Genomic DNA, 21,078 nt, shown 5'->3' with positions numbered 1-21,078 from the left:
TAAGTGCAGGGAGCCGGTGGTCGTGTCCCCTCACTATTATAGGGTTTTCAGGTGTCTTAGGTATGTGGGCATGCAATTGTCTACCATTGAGACCCTTGCATGTGCATAGCAGTCAGGGAGAGCTCTTAGGGTTTTAAAAGGCTCGCCTATATGTTCCTTAGTTTGGGATCAAGCCAGTCGGTCGTTTATTTATACGTTCCAGCTATCTGCAACTTCATCCGTAACACTAACTAGCTAAACTCCTCCCTAGAGGTGGAGAATAGAATGGAAAGAAGGTTCCATTCTATGTAAGACAGCTCTGCCATGCTTGCTGCCACCTGCAGGTGAACCAGGCACATATCATTATTACAGATATACATTTTGCAGGTCCTGGAAATCAATACACAAGGTTACATTGGGTTAACCTTAGGAGAGAGTAGAGAGGTGTAAAGGTGATAATGCACCTCTGGGGCATTACAGATACTCTGATTGTGACTCTTGAAACCAAAGGCTGTAGACATCTGTGTGGAGGTATGCCATAGCCGTCTCTAACTACCAACCGGGCATAGGTCCACAAACTAACCAGCCCTGATGACCACGGAGCTGCACAGTGGTCAGTGCAGAGTTACACTCATCATTTCCATTAGCTTGGAGAAAAGGGAGCATAACCCTCTTCATGAATCCATATTAGTTTATTAATAGACCCCCGTTCAGGCCCCTCATGTATTAGCCAGAGCCGAGAGAGAGGCTTCTAAGATCGTCTTGCATTTTAGAGGACCTGGCTAATCCATGCATTACACTAAAAGTCTGATTTCAATAAGAATTTTATAATGCTTTATTTCTCCTGTGGAGGTGCCATAGGGAAACTCGTTAATTTCTAACGATAATTAGTTTTACCTTAGTCCTAACAGCAGCACAGCTGGGGTATTACTGCCCCTGTGGACAATCAGGACAGGTGGAACTTTTATAAATTAAATCAAAATAAGCGGTAATGAACCGAATAGGCCCCTATAAAGCCCTCCTCCCACACACACCCCGTGCAAACTATTAAGTATTAAACAACAAAAATTAGAGGGAGGGATATACGTGTGCTGCTGTTAGGACTAAGGGAAAACAAATTATCATTAGAAATGAACAATTCCCTTACGTCCGAACAGCAGCACAACTGGGGACTTAGCAAGAAGAACTGAACTCCTCACGTCAAGCCTATAATGGCTTACAAATGTAGTGTGGGAACTCCATGAGGCAGCAGCACAAATGTGCTCCAAAGGTACTAGGCTCCTCTCCGCCGTAGAGGTAGATACCGCTGGGGTAGAATGAGCATGGACAAAAGCAGGGGCACCAATCCCTGGGCGACAAGCTACTCTGATGGCTTCTTTGATCCGACGGCTTAATGTTGGCTTAGAAGTTTTAAGACCTTTGTTTCTTCCGTCAAAAAGAATTTAAAAAAAATTCTCGGCTCTTCGTAAGTCTTTAATTCTTTCTAGGTATATTTTCATACTTCTGGCAACATCTAGGGTCTGAAGGACCTGCTCTTCTTCCGACACTGGAGATGGATAAAAAACAGGTAAAGAAAGGACCTGGCTTAAATTGTGGAAAGAAGGTATTAGGCACGATGGTAGGGAGAAACCGCAGAAGGACTCTATATTAAAAATAGAGTATAAGACTCCACAGCAGCAAAGGCCTGCAATTCTCCAATTCTCTTTGCTGAAGTGATGGCCAGCAAAAAAAACAGGTCTTCCAAGACAATAACTTTAAATCCATGCTTTGAAGGGGTTCAAAGGGGGGAAAGCATAACCTCCTGAGCACGACTGACAGGTCCCACTGAGGTATAGGGCTCAGGAACCTAGGTTGCAGTCTTTCGGCTTCTTTAAGGATCCTTTTGATTAGAGGGTCCTGAGAAAAAGGCTTGCCCAAAACTGCAGACAAAGCTGAGGTATGTACTCTTAAGGTTTGAGACCCTTGTCTAATCCATCCTGTAGGAACTGAAGAATGGAAGAAATAGGGGGATCCACTGAGGACACCACATTTAGGGCACACCATTGCCGAAAAGTTCTTCTGATCTTGGAGTAAGCTTTGTTGGTAGATACCGATCTGGAATGGGATAAAGTCTTCAGGACCCTCGCAGACAACCCTCTAGACTCTAGAAGGGGGCAATCAACCTCCAGGCTGTCAAGTTGAGACTCTTCAAGTCTAGGCAGGACCCTGCCAGATGTACCAGGTCCTGCCTCAGGGGAAGCTTCCAATATTGCCCCTGGCTCATCTGCATGAGCTTAAGAGCCAAAACCTCTTCGGCCAGAAGGGTATTATGGCGATCGCTGAGGTCTGGTCTTGCCTGACTTTCATCAATACTATTGGTATCATGGAAACTGGAGGGAATACATAGGCCAGCCTGAACCTCCACGGAATGGACAGAGCATCCACCGCCCAAGCATTGTCTTCCCTGTATAGGGAGCAGAATCTGTCCACCTTGGCGTTGAACATTATCACCATAAGATCAATCTCTGGCATTCCCCACTGTTGCATAATCTAATGGATGACTTCTTGGCTTAGGGACCACTCGCCTGGCACCAGAATATTTAGACTTAGGTGATCCTCCACCACATTGAGAGTTCCTCTGATGTGAACTGCGGCCAGGTGGATAAGGTTCTTTTCTGCCCAAGATAGGATCCATCCCACTTCCTGGAGGAGAGGTTGAGATCTTGTTCCTCCCTGTCTGTTTATGTAGAAAACTGTCATATTTTCCGAGTGAACTCTCACTGCTTTGCCCTGGACTTGAGGCGCGAAGTGTAGGAGCGCCAACCAGACAGCTCTTAATTCTCTTAAGTTTGACATTTGGCTCTCGTGGGGAGTCCAAGTACCCTGTACTTGAACTTCTTCCAGATGGGCTCCCCAACCTAGAAGAGATGCATCTGTGGTCAACATGTTCCAACGGGGTGGAATCAAGTACCTCCCATCTTTCAGCTGCTTCCACCACGTGAGGGAGCGGCATACCCGAGGAGACAGGGAGCACTTCTTGTCTAACCCAGTTGGGTTGCGGTTCCACAGGACCAACACTTCTGACTGAAGAGGGTGCAAGTGTGCTAGGGCCCAAGGGACTGCTTCTGCAGTTGCTGACATGTTGGCCAACATCTTCATCAAGGTTCTGATGGAAACCACACGGGGGACCATTAGAAACTCTGCGGCTCTGATTACCTTCTGGGGTCTCTCCAGAGTGAAGGAGAGAGTCATCCGAAAGGAGTCTATTATGAACCCCAAGAATCTTCTTTATGTTGCTGGTACGATTTTGGATTTCTCCCAATTGATTATCCAGCCTAAATGCTGGAGAAAAGTAAGAGCCTGATGAAGATGGTTCTGCAACACATCTAGAGACGCGGCCTTTAGTAGCCAGTCTTCTAGGTAAGGAATAATTTCTAAACCCTCTAGCCTCAAGGCCGCCACTATAGCAACCACAACCTTTGGAGGTGTGTGTGTGGGGGGGGGGGCAGAAGAAATTCCAAAAGGCAGGGCAGCAAACTGAAAATGTCTGACAGTGCCCCTGAGAGAGACAACAATCCGTAAGTATCTTCTGTGATCTGGATGAACTGGTACATGAAGATACACGTCTTTGAGGTCTATGGTGACCATGTGGTTGCAAAGCTTCTATGACTGAGCGAATTGTCTCCATTCTGAACTGCCTCTGGGTTATTAACCGGTTCAGGTAACTGAGATCTATTATCATTCGCCAGTTCCCGTCCGGCTTGGGTACAAGAAATACGGGGGAATACACTCCAGACCCTATTTCCACAGAGGGCACTTCCTCTAGCGCTTCTTTTTGTAGGTAAAGAAGGATGGCTTGTTCTAAGCACGTCGGCTTTACAGGAGAGAGGAGAGAGGTCCTCACAAACTTTGAAGGAGGAGGAGCTAAAAAAAACTTATTCTGTACCCCTCTCTTATAATCTGAAGGACCCACTGGTCAGTAATCCTGTGTTCCCAAATGGCGGAGACATCCGCCTACAGAAGTGAGCAAGCCGGGGGGGGGGGGGGGGGGGGAAAGAGGGTCTACAATAAGATCCGCCAGGGGACTGGAGATGACGTCAAAGGCTCGACTTCTTCTCCCTAGGGTCCTGGGTACAAGGATTTCCTCTGCCCCGAGAGCCTTGTCCTCTGCGGAATCTCTGGTAGGATTGGGATCTGGATCCCCTAAATTGTGTACCTCTCCCCCTAGAGGATTGCTGAGGGAGACACATTCATTTTTTATCAGAGCGTCCCTCCATAATCTTATCTAGTTCAGACCCAAATAGTCTCCCTGGTTCATAAGGGAGACCACAGAGATTGTACTTAGAGGCATTGTCTGCCTTCCAGGATCTGAGCCAGAGGGGCCTCCTACTGGTGACAGAAAAAGCCATCAACTTTGAGGCCAACCTAAGCTCTTGAGATGCTGCCTCACTCAAGAAATCTGCACCTAAGAGAGCAGACTTTAACTGAAAACTGATATCAGCTCTAGCAACGCCCGAGTCTATATCTGTCTGAAGTTAGCAACCTCCAAGGACGCAACAGCAACTGAGGCGGATGCGGCAGAATAGTTTCTTCTTAAAGTGCATTCAATTCTTCTATCTAGTGGATCCTGGAGATCAGAACCACCCTCAGAGGGAACCACAGTGTGTCTAGACAGCTTGTATATGGCAAACTTTACCGATACAAAGAGCCCCCCCCCCCAAAAAGTATGACTACCAGGAGCCACAAGCTATACATTTACACATGAGTCACCATATTTTTCGCCCTACAAGATACATATAGGTTTTAACAAAATAATATAAGAGAAAAAAGTTAAAAATTTCTTATTTTTCATTAGCAGAGAAAAAAAAGTAAAAATATTTTTTCCGTCAGACCTCAGATCAGACAACACTGCTCAGTTCCATCATTTAAAAAAAATCTCTTCCCTCTCCTGATCAGACACTGGGCTCCTGCTCGGGCACCTGCTACTCTGCAGGTCTGATACACTCTCCACTGTGACCTAATGAGCACCGTCAGGTCATAGTGCGTGTCTCCTTACTACGTTCTCACACTGTGTGCATCAGGACGTAGTGGAGACTGAGTGAGCTGGAGCTGCAAAGTAGTAACTGTTCCCGATCAGGAAAAGATATCTGAGCATGGGGTGGGGAGTGAGCCGTCTGACTGCTTCCTGGCTCCATAGCTAGAGCCTCACTTGAAGAAGCAAAGAGACGCATGTAGCTCAAGAGCCACAGGTTGGCCACCCCTGGACTAAGGGGTATAAGGTTCTGAACTTTTACATATTACCGGTCCCTTTTCTGGATGCTTTCATTCAGTTTTCATCAAACTTTTGAGCGACTCCTCCACTTGAAGGCCCTAGGCCACCTAGAGGTGGATGCAGAAGCTTCCCCTTGATCAACATCCTGGTCCCTTGACCAGATGGATCTCAAAAATCGCTGAACTTTTTCCACTGGAAATATCTGGGTGGTAGTGTTCTCATCTTCTTCACCACCTTCTTTATTCAATAATCATCGGGTCTTCACCAAAAGACAAAGATCTCCTAGGAGAACTAAGTCTAGGCCTTTTCTGGGTGAATGCGTCAGTTATGGACTTGCCCACAAATTATTTTACCCAGGTTATCATGTCCAGAGAATGGGGCTCAGGATCTGGAGGGGGGCGACAACTCTGACATTTGCTATAGATATAGTCGTCAGGCAGCAAGGCGCCACAGCCCCAACACGACAGGTGCCTGCGTTTGGAAGAAGTGTTCCATCCTGAAGAGGGCACCTCCTCCGATCCCGGGGATGACATTACAGGAAGATACTAGCAGCAACAGCCGAGACGGCTGAAGGATTAGCAGGTAGCGTGAGCTCAGTCTTGTCAGCACTAAGGCATCAGCAACTCTCAGAACACGGAGTGAACGGAAAGACCGCTGAATTGGAAGATCAGAGAGGAGGACAGAAAAATCCTCCACCCCTTCTGACATTAGAGCCGAGTAAAAAAAGGAGAAATTCTACAGGCAATGGAATTTAAGAGAGGAACTACAGAAAAATAAGCTAAATAAAATAATTAAGATAAATAACTTTAGCTTATAACAATACTTTTGGTCCGGAGCCGGACCGGACGTTCGGCAGTTCACTGCTCTTCCCACCCCCACCCGCCGCTGAAGAGAGGTGGAGCCGCCAGGAGTAACTGGCGGCGACGGCGCATGGAGGATGAAAATGCCACCTCTACTCCCCAAGGCAGGCAACCCAAGAGCCCGTCCGTTCTGCGAATCACCTGCCTCTGCACAGACTGCCCCGCACACACACAGGCCGCGCGGCACACAGAGCATCAGCCCGTCAAAAACCAGGATCGATCCGCGATCACCCAGTGCAGACAATACTGACCCGCCAGCAGGAATGGACAGCCCAAGGTAAAAAAAAGAGGGGAGGGGGGTAGCCAGAGGGACACAGGCTGACGCAGGAATAAAAAGCAGAAAAAATTGGTCTCTAAGAGACCACCACCTGTCCCTTCTGTGCGCAGGGGCAGTAATAAAAGTTCCACCTGTCCTGATTGTCCACAGGGGCAGTAATACCCCAGTTGTGCTGCTGTTCTGACGTAAGGGAATAACTATTTTCCATGGGGTTCTCCAACAGATGACCTCCAATCACTGGTTATCTCGCCACCTAGTGCCTAGAAAGCCTAGTGCATGGATGCTCAACCTGCGGCCCTCCAGCTGTTGTAAAACTACAACTCCCATCATGCCCTGCTTTAGGTTGATATCTGTAGGCCGTCTGGGCATGCTGGGAGTTCTAGTTTTGCAACAGCTGGAGGGCCGCAGGTTGAGCATCCCTGGCCTAGTGTATAGCTTCTTGTCAGGGGACTCTTTTAGGAAAAGGGCAGGGATGTGGCTATAGGGGCTATAGGGGGTGCAGAGGTAGCAGTCGCTACAGGGCCCAGGAGCCTAAAGGGGCCCAAAGACCATTGTGCCACATAAGAAGACTGATTTTATAGAAAGTGCATGCTGGTCAAGTTACCCCTCTGGCTGAAGGGAAGGGGTTAGGCCAATAATTTGGCATGGCGGGGGTGGGGTGAGGTTTTTGCATCAGGCAGCACCAAGGCTATGTGCTTCCCTGCCCCTGACCACAAAGCACTGAGGGAAGGGGGGCAAAGCTGAAGTCTTGCACCAGGGCCCATGAGCCCATAGCTACGTCCCTGGAAAAGGGTATGGTACAAAGCAGAGATCCCCTTGCAGATGACTGCCCCCCTCTTCTATAGCTCATGTGACATGCACGGTGCATGTCTTCTATAGTTCATGTGACATGCACATATCGTGAGACGTTGCAATCCAGATAAGGGTATTAATAGAGTAACTGCAAGAAGGAGCCTCGGCCCCATGCTGAGTCACTGTGACTGGAACAGTAGAAGACCTGTCTCCCAGGCCGCCCTGGTATAATACTCCTGTCAGGTACATTCAGCTGCCTCCTTCACAGCAACCATCTTTAACCCTGCCGCCCTTTCTATATTTGCTCACCAGTCTCTGCACACCTAGACTCTGTTCATCTCTGTCACCATGAAAAGCTGCCGCTAGTGACCAAGCTGCAAAATCAACGACAGCAGCACTATTACATTTTTTAATTAAATTCTACTTATGAAATTTTGTTCAGACATTTTTTTTACCAGAAAAAAAGCCATTAAAATAATTTAGTCTTTTTTCTTTTAATGTATTTTTTAATTTTAAAGATTTTTAACAAATTAAATCTAGAAAGGGGATTAGGTACATTAGTTTTATGGAAGTTGATGTCTGACTTTTTTTTCCCTACAGAGATGTAAAAAAAATGACAGAAAAAAATAAGCCAAAACTTGAGCATGCTGTGTTAAAAAAAGGTCAATATTTAAAGGGTCAATGAGCTTTCCAAAAACTTTTAATATGTCATAGCAACATATCAAAAGTTTTGATTGTTGCACGCCCGAGTGTTGAGACCCCTACCGATCACTATAATCAAAAGAGGGTCCCAAACTGTGGATCTGCAAAACACGGACACCGGCCATGTGCGTTCCGCATTTTGCGGCACATCTGGGTCATAATAGAACAGTCCTATCCTTGTCCGTAATGAGATCAAGAACAGGACATGTAATATATTTTTGCAGTTGCCACAGAACGGACATACGGATTAAGACAGGACACAGTGTGCTGTCCGCATCTTTTGTGGCCCCCGGATGTGGACAAAATATATACGTTTGTACATGAGCTGACTAATGTTTGTTCATAGCTCAACCTACACATACATGCATGCACGGCCGGGTCTAGTGTGCATGTGCTATGAATGAGAATAGCTGCAGTCAGACACCTGGTGGGGATGTATCACCCCGAGAACAAAAGGATGGGGCATTTTGGGATCCGATTACCCCATTCTTTTTAGCAAAATCTCTTTCTCTCCTGTCCTCGAGGAACAGTGAATTGGTTATAAATCATCTTAGAAGATCGTTCAGGAGAGGAGAGAGACGGTCTAGAGACTGAGGCTCCACACAGCCAGTCTGATGGGTTGCCTAGTGAACTGCTATGTATTGTCATATATGCAGCATATGCAACAATTTTTTTAAATAAAAGCCTATTGCAAAAATTGTTTTTTTATTTTTATTTTTTTATTTTTTTTTTTAAATATGAATGTATGCATAGCCTTAGTGCATATTGGACCTGCCCCAATATTCGGGTAATGAAGAGCATGCACTCTAATTTTCCGTACATTCAGTCCTTCATTCCCTGGAGTCCCATATGTATCTGGAGATGCTAGTCCCACTCTCCTGCGTGCATGTTTATGGAGAAGATAGATGTTGGCTGTGCTAGAGTTTAGCCCAGAGACCGAATGCACGCCACCCAATGAAACTTACACAAATTTTAATGTCATATAAGAGTAAAATGCTTTACAGGCTATTACAATAGCATAAACATTATGAGGGAATGAGCAGAGGAACTTGATGTCCAAAATGTCCACCCGGTACCTCGTTGTCTAAAATGATCCTGTCACGACACATCTCTGTATTACCGCATCGTAGTGGCAAGATCCTAGTGCAGCCAGTGACGCGTAGACTGAACGGACACAGCGTCTCGCGTAAAACACTTTGCCAAGCCGTCTCTTATAAGCTGGAGACTTCAGCCTTCACCTGGCTATCGGGTGGTAGAGGTTTGCCCAGGTGTTGCCCCACCGTTGGTCCATACCTATCATCGGATCTGGCCTCCTCCACCTGCTTCTTCAGCAGAAATTTACCAGACATACCCTCAAAGTCCTGAATGGGAATGTATCTGATGGGCTTTTCGTCCCAGATGGTCTCCAGTCGCTTCTCCCAGCTCTTCAGTATCCCAACCCGAGCTTCCTGAGGTAAGTGTGCCACACCGTATAAGATCTGAGGTTCCAGGACTTTGAATCCACAGAAATTCAGAATGCCATTCTGTAAATGCATAAAAAACCCAATTACTGTAGATTCTGCTTATGTGATCTTCAATGGCGTGCTTGGATCGATCACCCTTGACTGGCTAGGCTTGCTGATTGAGAGTATTAGTACTCTTCTTTATTTTTCTGCACAGGAGGGATGGTTGGTTGGGGAGATGTGGGATGGAGAGAACGAGAAAGGAGTTTATACTCTTTTGTATGGTTTCCTGTACAGTACTATAGTATTAACCAATAGACCTGACAGAACAACAGACGTGCAGGTTGGGGGACACCTGGGAAATAGTGACCATAAAGTAATACCCTTCCAATTCGCATTTAAAAGAGCGTTTCTACACGGAGGAACAAAAATACCAAACTTCAAAAAAGCTAAATGTAGCCAACTAAGAGAAGCCATAGGCCTAACTAACCGGGACAAAGTCCTCAAAAATAAAAATACAGCCACAAAATGGGATATCTTTAAAAACATCCTAAAATCTCATTGTGAGAGGTACATACCATATGGGAATAAAAGGTTAAGGAACAAAAAGAAACCAATGTGGATAAATTGAACTGTAAAGAAAGCAATAAATGACAAAAAGAAAGTATATAAATCCCTAAAACAGGAGGGTAGCGAGGAAGCACTGAAAAATTATAAGGGAAAAAATAGAACATGTAAAAAACAAATAAAAGCGTCCAAACTAGAGACCGAGAGATTAATTGCCAAAGAGAGTAAAACTAACCCTAAAATGTTCTTCAATTATATAAATGTTAAAAAGTATAAATCTGAAGGTGTCGGCCCTTTACAGAGTGATGAGGGGGGAGTCGCAGAGAGCGATGAGGAGAAAGCAAAGCTGTTAAATATTTTTCTCTCCAATGTATTCACTGAGGAAAATAAACTGTCAGATGACACGCAGAATGTAAAAGTAAATTCCCCATTAAAAGTGTCCTGTCTGACCCAGGAAGAAGTGCAACAGCGACTTAAAAAGATTAAAATAGACAAATCGCCAGGACCGGATGGCATACACCCCCGTATCCTAAGGGAATTAAGTAATGTCATAGCCAGACCCTTATTTCTGATATTTAAAGACTCTATACTGACAGGGAATGTCCCACAGGATTGGCGCATAGCAAATGTGGTGCCAATATTCAAAAAGGGTCCAAAAACAGAGCCTGGAAACTATAGGCCGGTAAGTTTAACATCTGTTGTGGGTAAACTGTTTGAAGGTTTTCTGAGAGATGCTATGTTAGAGCATCTTAACGGAAATAAGCAAATAACGCCATATCAGCATGGCTTCATGAGGGATCGGTCATGTCAAACTAATTTATTCAGTTTCTATGAGGAGGTAAGTTCTAGACTTGACCGCGGTGAATCAATGGATGTCGTATATCTGGACTTCTCCAAAGCTTTCAACACTGTACCACATAAAAGGTTAGTATATAAAATGAGAATGCTCGGACTGGGAGAAAACATCTGTATGTGGGTAAGTAACTGGCTGAGTGATAGAAAACAGAGGATGGTTATTAGTGGTAAATACTCAGATTGGGTCACTGTCACTAGTGGGGTACCTCAGGGGTCAGTATTGGGCCCTATGCTCTTCAATATATTTATTCATGATCTTGTAGAAGGCTTGCATAGTAAAATATCAATTTTCGCAGATGACACTAAACTGTGTAAAGTAATTAACACTGAAGAGGACAGTATACTGTGTATCTACTACAGAGGACAGTATACTGTATATACACTACAGAGGACAGTATACTGTATATATATATACTACAGAGGACAGTATACTGTATATACACTACAGAGGACAGTATACTGTATATACACTACAGAGGACAGTATACTGTATATACACTACAGAGGACAGTATGCTACTACAGATGGATCTGGATAGATTGGAGGCTTGGGCAGAGAAGTGTCAGATGAGGTTTAACACTGACAAATGCAAAGTTATGGACATGGGAAGGAATAATGCAAGTCACCCGTACATACTTAATGGTAAAACACTGGGTAACACTGACATGGAAAAGGATCTAGGAATTTTAATAAACAGCAAACTAAGCTGCAAAAACCAGTGTCAGGCAGCTGCTGCCAAGGCCAATAAGATAATGGGTTGCATCAGAAGGGGCATAGAGGCCCGTGATAAGAACATAGTCCTACCACTTTACAAATCACTAGTCAGACCACACATGGAGGACTGTGTACAGTTCTGGGCTCCTGTGAACAAGGCAGACATAGCAGAGCTGAAGAGGGTCCAGAGGAGGGCAACTAAAGTAATGACTGGAATGGGGCAACTACAGTACCCTGAAAGATTATCAAAATTAGGGTTATTCACTTGAGAAAAAAGACGACTGAGGGGAGATCTAATTGCTATGTATAAATATATCAGGGGTCAATACAGAGATCACTCCCATCATCTATTTATCCCCAGGACTGTGACTGTGATGAGAGGACATTCTCTGCGTCTGGTGGAAAGAAGGTTTGTACACAAACATAGAAGAGGATTCTTTATGGTAAGAGCAGTGAGACTATGGACTCTTTACGGTAAGAGCAGTGAGATTATGGACTCTTTACGGTAAGAGCAGTGAGATTATGGACTCTTTACGGTAAGAGCAGTGAGACTATGGAGCTCTCTGCCTGAGGAGGTGGTGATGGTGAGTACAATAAAGGAGTTCAGGAGGGGCCTGGATGTATTTCTGGAGTGTAATAATATTACAGGCTATAGCTACTAGAGAGGGGTCATTGATCCAGGGAGTTATTCTGATGCCTGATTGGAGTCGGGAAGGAATTTTTTATTCCCCTAAAGTGGGGAAAATTGGCTTCTACCTCACATTTTTTTTTTGCCTTCCTCTGGATCAACTTGCAGCATGACAGGCCGAACTGGATGGACAAATGTCTTTTTTCGGCCTTATGTACTATGTTACTAGGTTTAAAAAAATAAAATAAAATCCAATAAAAAAGATCTGATAAAAAAAAAACAAAACTAGAAAGGAGAACCCCTGTATATGTGGCGGAGGAGCTTTTGGTTTCCCCAAGTACCATTACCTAGGTGCAACCACTAACTTCTGCACCAACACCCCTCACCCCGTAGATTGCGGATGCTAAATATACCACGCCCATTGACATGAATTATGTCCTGCTAAACAAAAGGGGGGGAGAGCGTAATTTCTCACATTTGCTGCCCTACATACATATCAACACAGGCTGCTCTATGGACGAGTTACCTTTGGGGCCCCCCAATCCAAGGATCCCATTTACACAGTGCAACCTGCAGCCAGGGGCATAACTACCATACCGGTAGACCATGCGACTGCTATGGGGTCCAGGGCAAGAGGGGGCCCAGTCTTAGTTAGGATTATCTCCTCTTCTACTGGAGGTGAATACTTGGTCAGGACTCTTCCCTCTAAGGCCCCTTTCACACAGTCGAGATTTCCGCGCGGATGCGATGCGTGAGGTGAATGCACCAGCACTGAATCCGGACCCATTCACTTTAATGGGGCTGTTCAGATGAGCGGTGATTTTCACGCATCACTTGTGCGTTGCGTGAAAATCGCAGCATGTTCTATATTCTGCGTTCTTCATGCAACGCAGGCCCCATAGAAGTGAATGGGGATGCATGAAAATCGCAAGCAAGTGCGGATGCGGTGTGATTTTCACGCATGGTTGCTTGGAGATGATAGGGATGAGCAACCCCATTAAAGTCAATTTACTGTATTATTTTCCCTTATAACATGGTTATAACGGAAAATATTAGCATTCTTAATACAGAATGCTTACTAAAATGTGGCTTGAGGGGTTAAAAAAAAAATATATATATTAACTCACCTCATCGTCTTCTTTCTTCTTCTTTCGGGACCTGCAAAAGGACCTTTGGTGATGTCAGCGCAGGTCCTTTTGCAGGTCCTGAAAGAAGATGAAAGGAGACGATGCCGGCTGTGCGAACAAGCGGATGAGGTGAGTAAATTTTTCTTTGATTTTTTTAACCCCTCCAGCGCTATTGTACTATGCATTCTGCATTAAGAATGCTAATATTTCCCCTTATAACCATGTTATAAGGGAAAAAAATAAAATCTACAGAACACCGATCCCAAACCCGAATTTCAGTGAAGAAGTCCGGGTTCGGGTCTGGGTACACAATCAGTTTTTTCTGAAGCACATGCAAAATGCATTGCACTCGCGCTGAAAAAACTGAGCAACGCAACGCAACGCAATCAAAACTGACTGAAATTGCGTACGCACTCGCATGATTTTGCCTGATCGCAGACTCAACGCATCCGGACACGCTCATCTGTAAGGGGCCTAAAGGACCAACTTTTAGCAAATGAGACAGGGGAAAAAATGGCCCATTGAAAAGGGTCTAGGCAGTAACCCTTCTGTGTGGGGGGCCTGGCTTGATCCTTGCTATGGGGCCCTTACTTCTCTATGTACGCCACTGCCTGCAGCCAGTAGATGGGTCCCATGGGACTGAACTGCTAGCCGCCCTTCACCCCCTTGGATGCCATGTACAACCTTGGTGATACTGAATACGATCAGCATGAACACCATTGATAAAATACCTGTATAGGCCACAGAGCAACATTGATGTCTCCATTAAGGCCCCTGGGTGTAGTCATCGACTCGGAGCCACCGGTGGTGAAGGATAATAGGGCTTTCTTATTCTGTAAAAATAAGAGGTTAGAATGAGATTGCATCATCCAAATTAATTTAATCTGGCATCTGATAATCCAGAAACACTCATAATCCATCAAACATCATAATGTGGAATTTATAGTGTAGCGGAGAATATTCGATAATCCGTCGTCTATAGGTTTCCTTTCATTCTAGATTAAAGGATGTATGATGTATATAGCAGTAAGCAAAGACCAGGTAAAGCAGTGGTAGCTCGGCTTTCATGTGAGTTCATGTATGGCGGCTCAATCCTACAAGTCAATGACGGCGGCATACCTTGAACGGTCCTTCAGAGTACATTGTTTGAAAGCTGTACGCAAATCCCATACAGAAGACTCGTTCCACCCATCCTTTTATTATGGCGGGCAACCCGAACCAGTACAAGGGAAACTAGAACAAAAAACAAATGTCAGTTTTAAGACCTCAGCAATACTCCGGCATACCACCATTTGAATTGACAAAATGTAAATGTGTTACAATATTTAATTTAGGGCCCCATTTCAAATTTTGCCAAGGGCCACATATTGTCTAAATCTGGCCTTGAGGTAAGGCCACCATTACGGTGGCAGAGGAATGATTATACCAAGCTTAGCCCGCGTCCACTCTTACACTCAGAATCCTAGTATTCTGTCCTGGAAAAGAAACAGAATGCCAGAAATGGCATATTCAGTAGATGCTGGACACCGCCTGCGCCTGGCCGATCCCATTTATGATAAGTGGGGTCCACCAGGGGTCTGGCGTGAATACTGTCTCTCTGCAGGAAAAATACCACTGGATGGTTGGTAAGGTGGTCAAGGATCATGGCAGTCTTCTCCTGCATTACATAACACCATTTGGGATATGGAAAGGGACACAACAAAGGTTAATAAGGCCACAGCGAATGTGTGATAGCGAGGGGGAAGTTGTGACTCATGAAGATGTCAACTTTAAAGGGGTCATTTACTATCAGCGGTATGACAGTTTTTGGCATTAACAAAGTTCCAAGACCCCATTTTGTGACATTTTAAACGCCCGGGCGACAATATTTGAAGTTGGCGAAGGCCTGGATATTATTGGTGAAAAACGACTCCAGTCAGGGGAGTACAGGGAGTAAAAAAAAGGGTCTTTGATAAATGACACCCTAAATATGCTGGCCTGTACAGGGCCGAGGGGAGTACCTGTCTGATTTGGACATTTTTTTTGCAGTAGATTCTGGAGAGGTGACTTGACCTGTGCATTAGGTGTGGTGGAAAAGCAGCAGCTAGGACCAGCAGAGCCATACTTTTGTTGGCGGAATCGAGATGTTTCCATCAACAAGATCATCTCGGTGGAAATCAGGCGGCCCTGTGGTGGGACATGCATGAGCTAGATGGTAAAGGCAGCCATGGCAGAAGGACATTTACAGTCATGTGAAAAAATTAGGACACCCTTTGAAAGCATGTGGTTTTTTGTAACATTTTTAATAAAAGGTTATTTCATCTCCGTTTCAACAATACAGAGAGATTAAAGTAATCCAACTAAACAAAGAAAACTGAAGAAAAGTCTTTTCAAGATCTTCTGTAAATGTCATTCTACAAAAATGCCTATTCTAACTGAGGAAAAAGATAGGACACCCTCACATGTATTCCCTCTTAAATTGGCTCAGATCTCACACAGGTATATCACACCAGGTGCACATAATTAGTAGATCGTTACTCTGCATGTTGAATGAGGCTTGCCCTATTTAAACCTCAGACATTTAGTTTGGTGTGCTCCTGACTGTTGAAGTGAGAGTGAGCACCATGGTGAGAGCAAAAGAGCTGTCAGAGGACTTCAGAAAAAAGATTGTAGCAGCCTATGAGTCTGGGAAGGGATTTAAAAAGATCTCAAAAGATTTTGAAATCAGCCATTCCACTGTCCGGAAGATAGTCTACAAGTGGAGGGCTTTCAAAACAACTGCCAACATGCCCAGGACTGGTCGCCCCAGCAAGTTCACCCCAAGAGCAGACCGCAAGATGCTAAAAGAGGTCTCCAAAAACCCTAAAGTGTCATCTCGAGAACTACAGCAGGCTCTGGCTACTGTTGATGTAGAAGTACATGCCTCTACAATCAGAAAGAGACTGTACAAGTTTAACTTGCATGGGAGGTGTGCAAGGAGGAAACCTTTGCTTTCCAAGAGAAACATCGAGGCCAGACTGACATTTGCCAGAGATAAAGTTGACAAAGACCAGGACTTCTGGAATAATGTTCTTTGGACAGATGAGTCCAAAATTGAATTATTTGGACACAACAGCAGAGGACATGTTTGGCGTAAACCAAACACAGCATTCCAAGAAAAGAACCTCATACCAACTGTGAAGCATGGAGGTGGAAGTGTCATGGTTTGGGGCTGCTTTGCTGCAGCAGGACCTGGTCAGCTCACCATCATAGAATCCACGATGAATTCTACTGTGTATCAGAAGGTGCTTGAAGAACATGTGAGACCATCAGTTAGAAAATTAAAGCTGAAGCGGAACTGGACCATGCAACATGACAATGACCCAAAACATACTAGTAAATCAACCAAAGATTGGCTGAAAAAGAAGAAATGGAGAGTCCTGGAATGGCCAAGTCAAAGTCCAGATTTGAATCCCATTGAGATGCTGTGGGGTGACTTGAAAAGGGCTGTACGTGCAAGAAACCCCTCAAACATCTCACAGCTGAAAAAGTTCTGCATTGAGGAGTGGGGTAAAATTTCCTCAGACCGATGTCGAAGACTGGTAGATGGCTACAAGAACCGTCTCACTGCAGTTATTTCAGCCAAAGGAGGTAACACTCGCTATTAGGGGCAAGGGTGTCCTATCTTTTTCCTCAGTTAGAATAGGCATTTTTGTAGAATGACATTTATAGAAGATCTTGAAAAGACTTTTCTTCAGTTTTCTTTGTTTAGTTGGATTACTTTAATCTCTCTGTATTGTTGAAACGGAGATGAAATAACCTTTTATTAAAAATGTTACAAAAAACCACATGCTTTCAAAGGGTGTCCTAATTTTTTCACATGACTGTAGCTAGTCCCTCAGTATGGGTAGCTGCAGGTGGCCAGCTGCTGACCCAAAGGAACAGGATGAGAAAAGGGTGGTCCTGGCCAGAAAAATATTGGTCAGATGATCGGCAATGTAGTATAGATGAGGAGTTTGTCCCAGTTTTCCATAAGATCTATAGAGGATTGTAATTTGTACATAAGAATAAACCGCCAGGAGACATGAAGCAAACAATGCTTACATTTAAAAAAAATAAAGGTTATGTGTGAAACCTACCAAAAGAGGTTTCCAGAAGTATACATTGATGGCCTACCATTACGATTGGTGGTGTCCAGCCCCTGAGACCCCCACAATTCAAAGAACAAAGGGGATACTTGAATGGTGCAGAGCTACACTAGTACCAGCTACATCCACACATAGTGCTGACATCTAGCACACATACCTGAAAGATTACAAGGTCGGCCTTCTCCACTTTCTTCTGCTCTTCCACAATGTCTTTGGAGAGACGCCCTTCCTTCCACGCTGTCAGAGTCTCTGAGCCATATTTGAACTTACTTGGATCCTGGAGATTACCTGCATGAAAGCGGAATTGGTCTAAGGCTCTGTTCATATCATAGTAGAGCCTTGTGTCCAAAATTGGTCCAAGGCCTCGAAGTACAGCACTGCACAGGCGTCAAGGGGCATTGGTCACCCATAGACTCCCATGCCAAAAAAAAAGTAGAGGACGCAGTATATATTGTGGGACGCCTCTTTTCTATGCAGAGTAGTCAACCTGCTTTTCTATGCAGTAAAAAAACAAAACTGTATACTGAAACTGGAGAACCACAGGTTGGAGACCACATTTTTACAGTGCCCGTCCAGCCCATGGGCTACGTCTATATTGCAGCCCAGCCCTACTGACTTCAATGAGCTGCAATACCAGACACAGCCTATGTATACGAGTGGCAGTGTTTCTGGAAAAAAAAAAAAGTTAAAATTCTTATGCCATTGAAGTGCTGTCATTTTTCTTACCTGTGACATCATCACGTGACAGGATAGCATTAAACTTCATCTTGTACAGATCAGACACGAGAACCGTCCAGCCCTTCTTCTTAAGAGCTGACTGAGCTGCTTCCATCATGGCATAGTTAAAAGATGTCCGCTCTTGGTGAGCCAATACAATCAGCGCTGTTTTTCCTATTAATATCATAACACTCAATTAGTCATTTAGCCACAACTGGGACTTTTAAGGAATATCTGTCATCAGGATCAACCCTATTAAACCTGGCGTACTGTCTGGTAGGGTTGATCATGGTGACTAAAATGACCACTTCCTCTCTGCAATCGGTATGACCGATGCTGATCAATTCTGAGCACCGATTCACCTCCACCTCTACCCCTGCCAGTGATATTGATAGGGTCAGGCATCCTCACTGTTCCGATGCCTGATCCCGAAATCTTGTGCATGCACAGATGCCAGTACTATTGGCGCATGTGCAGTGAAGATCTCATAGTGGGGATGAATGCTGTCAGATCTTTAATGCACCTGCAGAAGATTTCAGGCCAAGGCAACAGAGCCTGGCCTGCTGTCCATCTCACGTGAGTGGTCCTTCCCAAAGGACTGCGGCTGGACGGAACTTGCATCCTCATCGCGAACCAGACTTGAAGAGAGAGCTCCGAAATGCGCTGTCTTACTGAATTTCTACCAAGAAAGTTCTTCAACCACCCAATGGTCGCGTCATTGCGTCAATAGATGTCTAATCTGCATCAGACCTTTATGGTCTAACCGTTCAACTCTTCCTACTATGGTCTCGTCTGGAGAGGCAGCGCTCTAAGGGGCTGAGGACGCCACCCACCCTTCATGCTGCAAGAGACCTAATCGGCCGTGAGCAAGTTCTGGGTTGGACTGAAACGTTGGCCGTGTCTATTGGATGGAATAAAATCCCCAAAAACTATTTAAACTCTACCCGAGTGCCGTGATATTTTATAACATTGTTTGACGACTCCCCTATCATTGAGCACTGGGACCTAACCACTAAAGTGGAGTGCCAACCATTTTTCTTTCTTGCTCTAAGGGGCTAGGCCAGCCCCTCGGTGCTCCAAGTACCTCATTTGCATATAACTAAAGATAAACATTTCTCTGCATCTGTAGTACCAATTGCAGATAGAAAGAGCTTGATTTGATCAACCTTACCAGGCAGTATGCCTGGTTTAATCGGGTTCATCATGGTGACAGATGCCCTTTAAAGGGGGAAAAACTGTTGGAGAAGAAATAAGAGTGGGTTAAAAAAAATTAAATGGCCCCCTTTCAACACATAGTAAATGCCCTTTCAGCCAGTCACTGGCTGAGGTGGTTCACTAGGCCAGCCAGGGACTGGCAGAGGGGGCCCTTCCTATATCCTGAGACAGGACTAGTGAGGACCCAATATGTGGCAGAAGGGCCAGGAGAACACTTATCTTATGGTTACCTTAGATATATCAAGACTAAGGCCTTTTTCCCATGACCATATTTATTTTGTATACGTTCTGCAAAAAGATAGAGGATGTCCTATACTTGACGGCAAAATGTGGTCCACAGATCCATTGAAGTAAATGGGTCTGCTCAAAAAATGGCTGCAACACGGATGTCTCCCCCGACATCATCCATATTTTAAGGCAAGGCACTATATTTATGGTTGTGTGCATGAGGCCCGACCGTGCCATTATTCCGAGCACAAATGCAAAAACCTTGCACACCATTATCTACAGGACTGGTTCTCCTTATGTAGGGTAGAGGGACCTTTTTGGCTCTTGCAGATTCCAGGTCCTATGGACAACAATAAACAACCCGTCCTCCAGGGCAACCGGCCAGCGTTTAGTAAACTATGACCTTGTGACCATATGAATTGCAAAATAGGTAGAAGAACCCTGGTCACCTGCAAACATTGTAATTGTATATTATATATCAGAAAAATAAGCAAAGCAAGAAAGGTTGGGGTTCCTAGAAGACCCACAAAAGACTCACCAGCCATTGCGTCCTCTTCTGACTTTTTCTAAACCGGAGTCGGGTTCACCTTTGCTCAGTTGAAGTTGCTTTATTAACTTCCACGCTGTAACTGCACATTTGAGAAGAAAACCTGTGTTTTTATAGATAAGCTGGCCCAACCAGATTTTCCGTCACCATGACACAGGTAAGTGAGAGGTGATTGAATCTACCTTACAATTAGGCACACACCCCTTCCCTGCCTCCGCTCAGTGATAGAGCAGACCCCAGCCCATTACCAGACAGGTTATTCTCGTTATTTCACGTGCAAATATTGATGTGTCTGCTGTATATATATCAATGGGGAAGAGGAAAATATATAATTACTATCATAAGGAAGAGGAATAGCAGAGGCGAACAAGAATTAGGTGCCTGTTCACACAGTAGTAAATACAAAACAAAAAAAAATAAAAAAGGGATTGTATATTAGCAAAGACCATTTGGTTTTCCAAAATGCTGCAAATTTCTTGTTGCAGGAAATTTTTTGTTTCAGGAATTTCTGTGACGGAAAATCAGTTCCGTTCATCTGATCGGGGTTGTTTTGGCAGCAAGGACATGGATTTCTGCAAGCCTTGTCCAAATGAATGGAACCGGTTTTCAGTCACAGTGTGAAGAAACCCTTAGGGCTTGTGCACACAAACGTATTTTTTGACCGCATCCGACCCGCATTTTTGGCATGTCGGATGCTGACCCGTTCACTTCAATGGGGCCGCATGCGGACAGCACACCGTGTCCTGTCTCCATCCGTATGTCTGTTCTGTGGCATCTGCAAAAATATAGAACATGTCCTGTTCTTGTCTGTATTATGGACAAGGATAGGGCTGTTCTATTATGGCCCGGACATGGCGGCTGGTAGACGTGTTTTGCGGATAGCAAAAGAGGCAACGGCCGTGTGCATGAGCCCTTAAAGACGTGGTCCGAGTGATTAATACTGATCCTCAGGATAGGTTATTATCTGATTGGTGGGGGTCTGACTCCGGGCACCCCTAAAAATATGCTGTTTAAAAAGACTGTGGGGTGGGGGCGTGACCGGCCATGAGCGAGTGAGGACGCGCTCAGTAA

The 21,078-nt window shown here is 44.8% G+C and overlaps 1 protein-coding gene across 1 annotated transcript; it reads right to left on the bottom strand.

Moving 5' to 3' along the window:
* Nucleotides 1-8,330: 8,330 nt before the first annotated feature.
* LOC122920800 (NAD(P)H dehydrogenase [quinone] 1-like) lies at nucleotides 8,331-20,143 on the bottom strand. The gene is made up of 6 exons (XM_044270537.1): nucleotides 19,999-20,143; nucleotides 18,027-18,191; nucleotides 17,458-17,588; nucleotides 14,314-14,427; nucleotides 13,926-14,027; nucleotides 8,331-9,384 (listed from the first exon to the last, which is right to left on the bottom strand). Exons 1-6 carry the CDS (start codon nucleotides 20,003-20,005, stop codon nucleotides 9,073-9,075), a joined length of 831 nt encoding a protein of 276 aa, XP_044126472.1. The 5' UTR covers nucleotides 20,006-20,143; the 3' UTR covers nucleotides 8,331-9,072.
* Between the last annotated feature and the right edge of the window lie 935 nt (nucleotides 20,144-21,078).

Source organism: Bufo gargarizans, chromosome 10, assembly GCF_014858855.1.
Source record: "Bufo gargarizans isolate SCDJY-AF-19 chromosome 10, ASM1485885v1, whole genome shotgun sequence".
Lineage (NCBI taxonomy): Eukaryota > Metazoa > Chordata > Amphibia > Anura > Bufonidae > Bufo > Bufo gargarizans.
The sequence above is the reverse complement of the archived record's forward strand: the minus strand, read 5'-3'. Positions and strand labels throughout refer to the sequence as shown.

Bases quoted from the DNA above. Each gene is read 5' to 3' on its own strand.
- LOC122920800 (XM_044270537.1), bottom strand. The intron at 14,028-14,313 runs GTATGCCGCCGT...TTATTTTTACAG, and splicing joins ACTCTGAAGGACCGTTCAAG to AATAAGAAAGCCCTATTATC. The intron at 9,385-13,925 runs GTATTTTATCAA...ATGCATTTACAG, and splicing joins TTGCTCTGTGGCCTATACAG to AATGGCATTCTGAATTTCTG.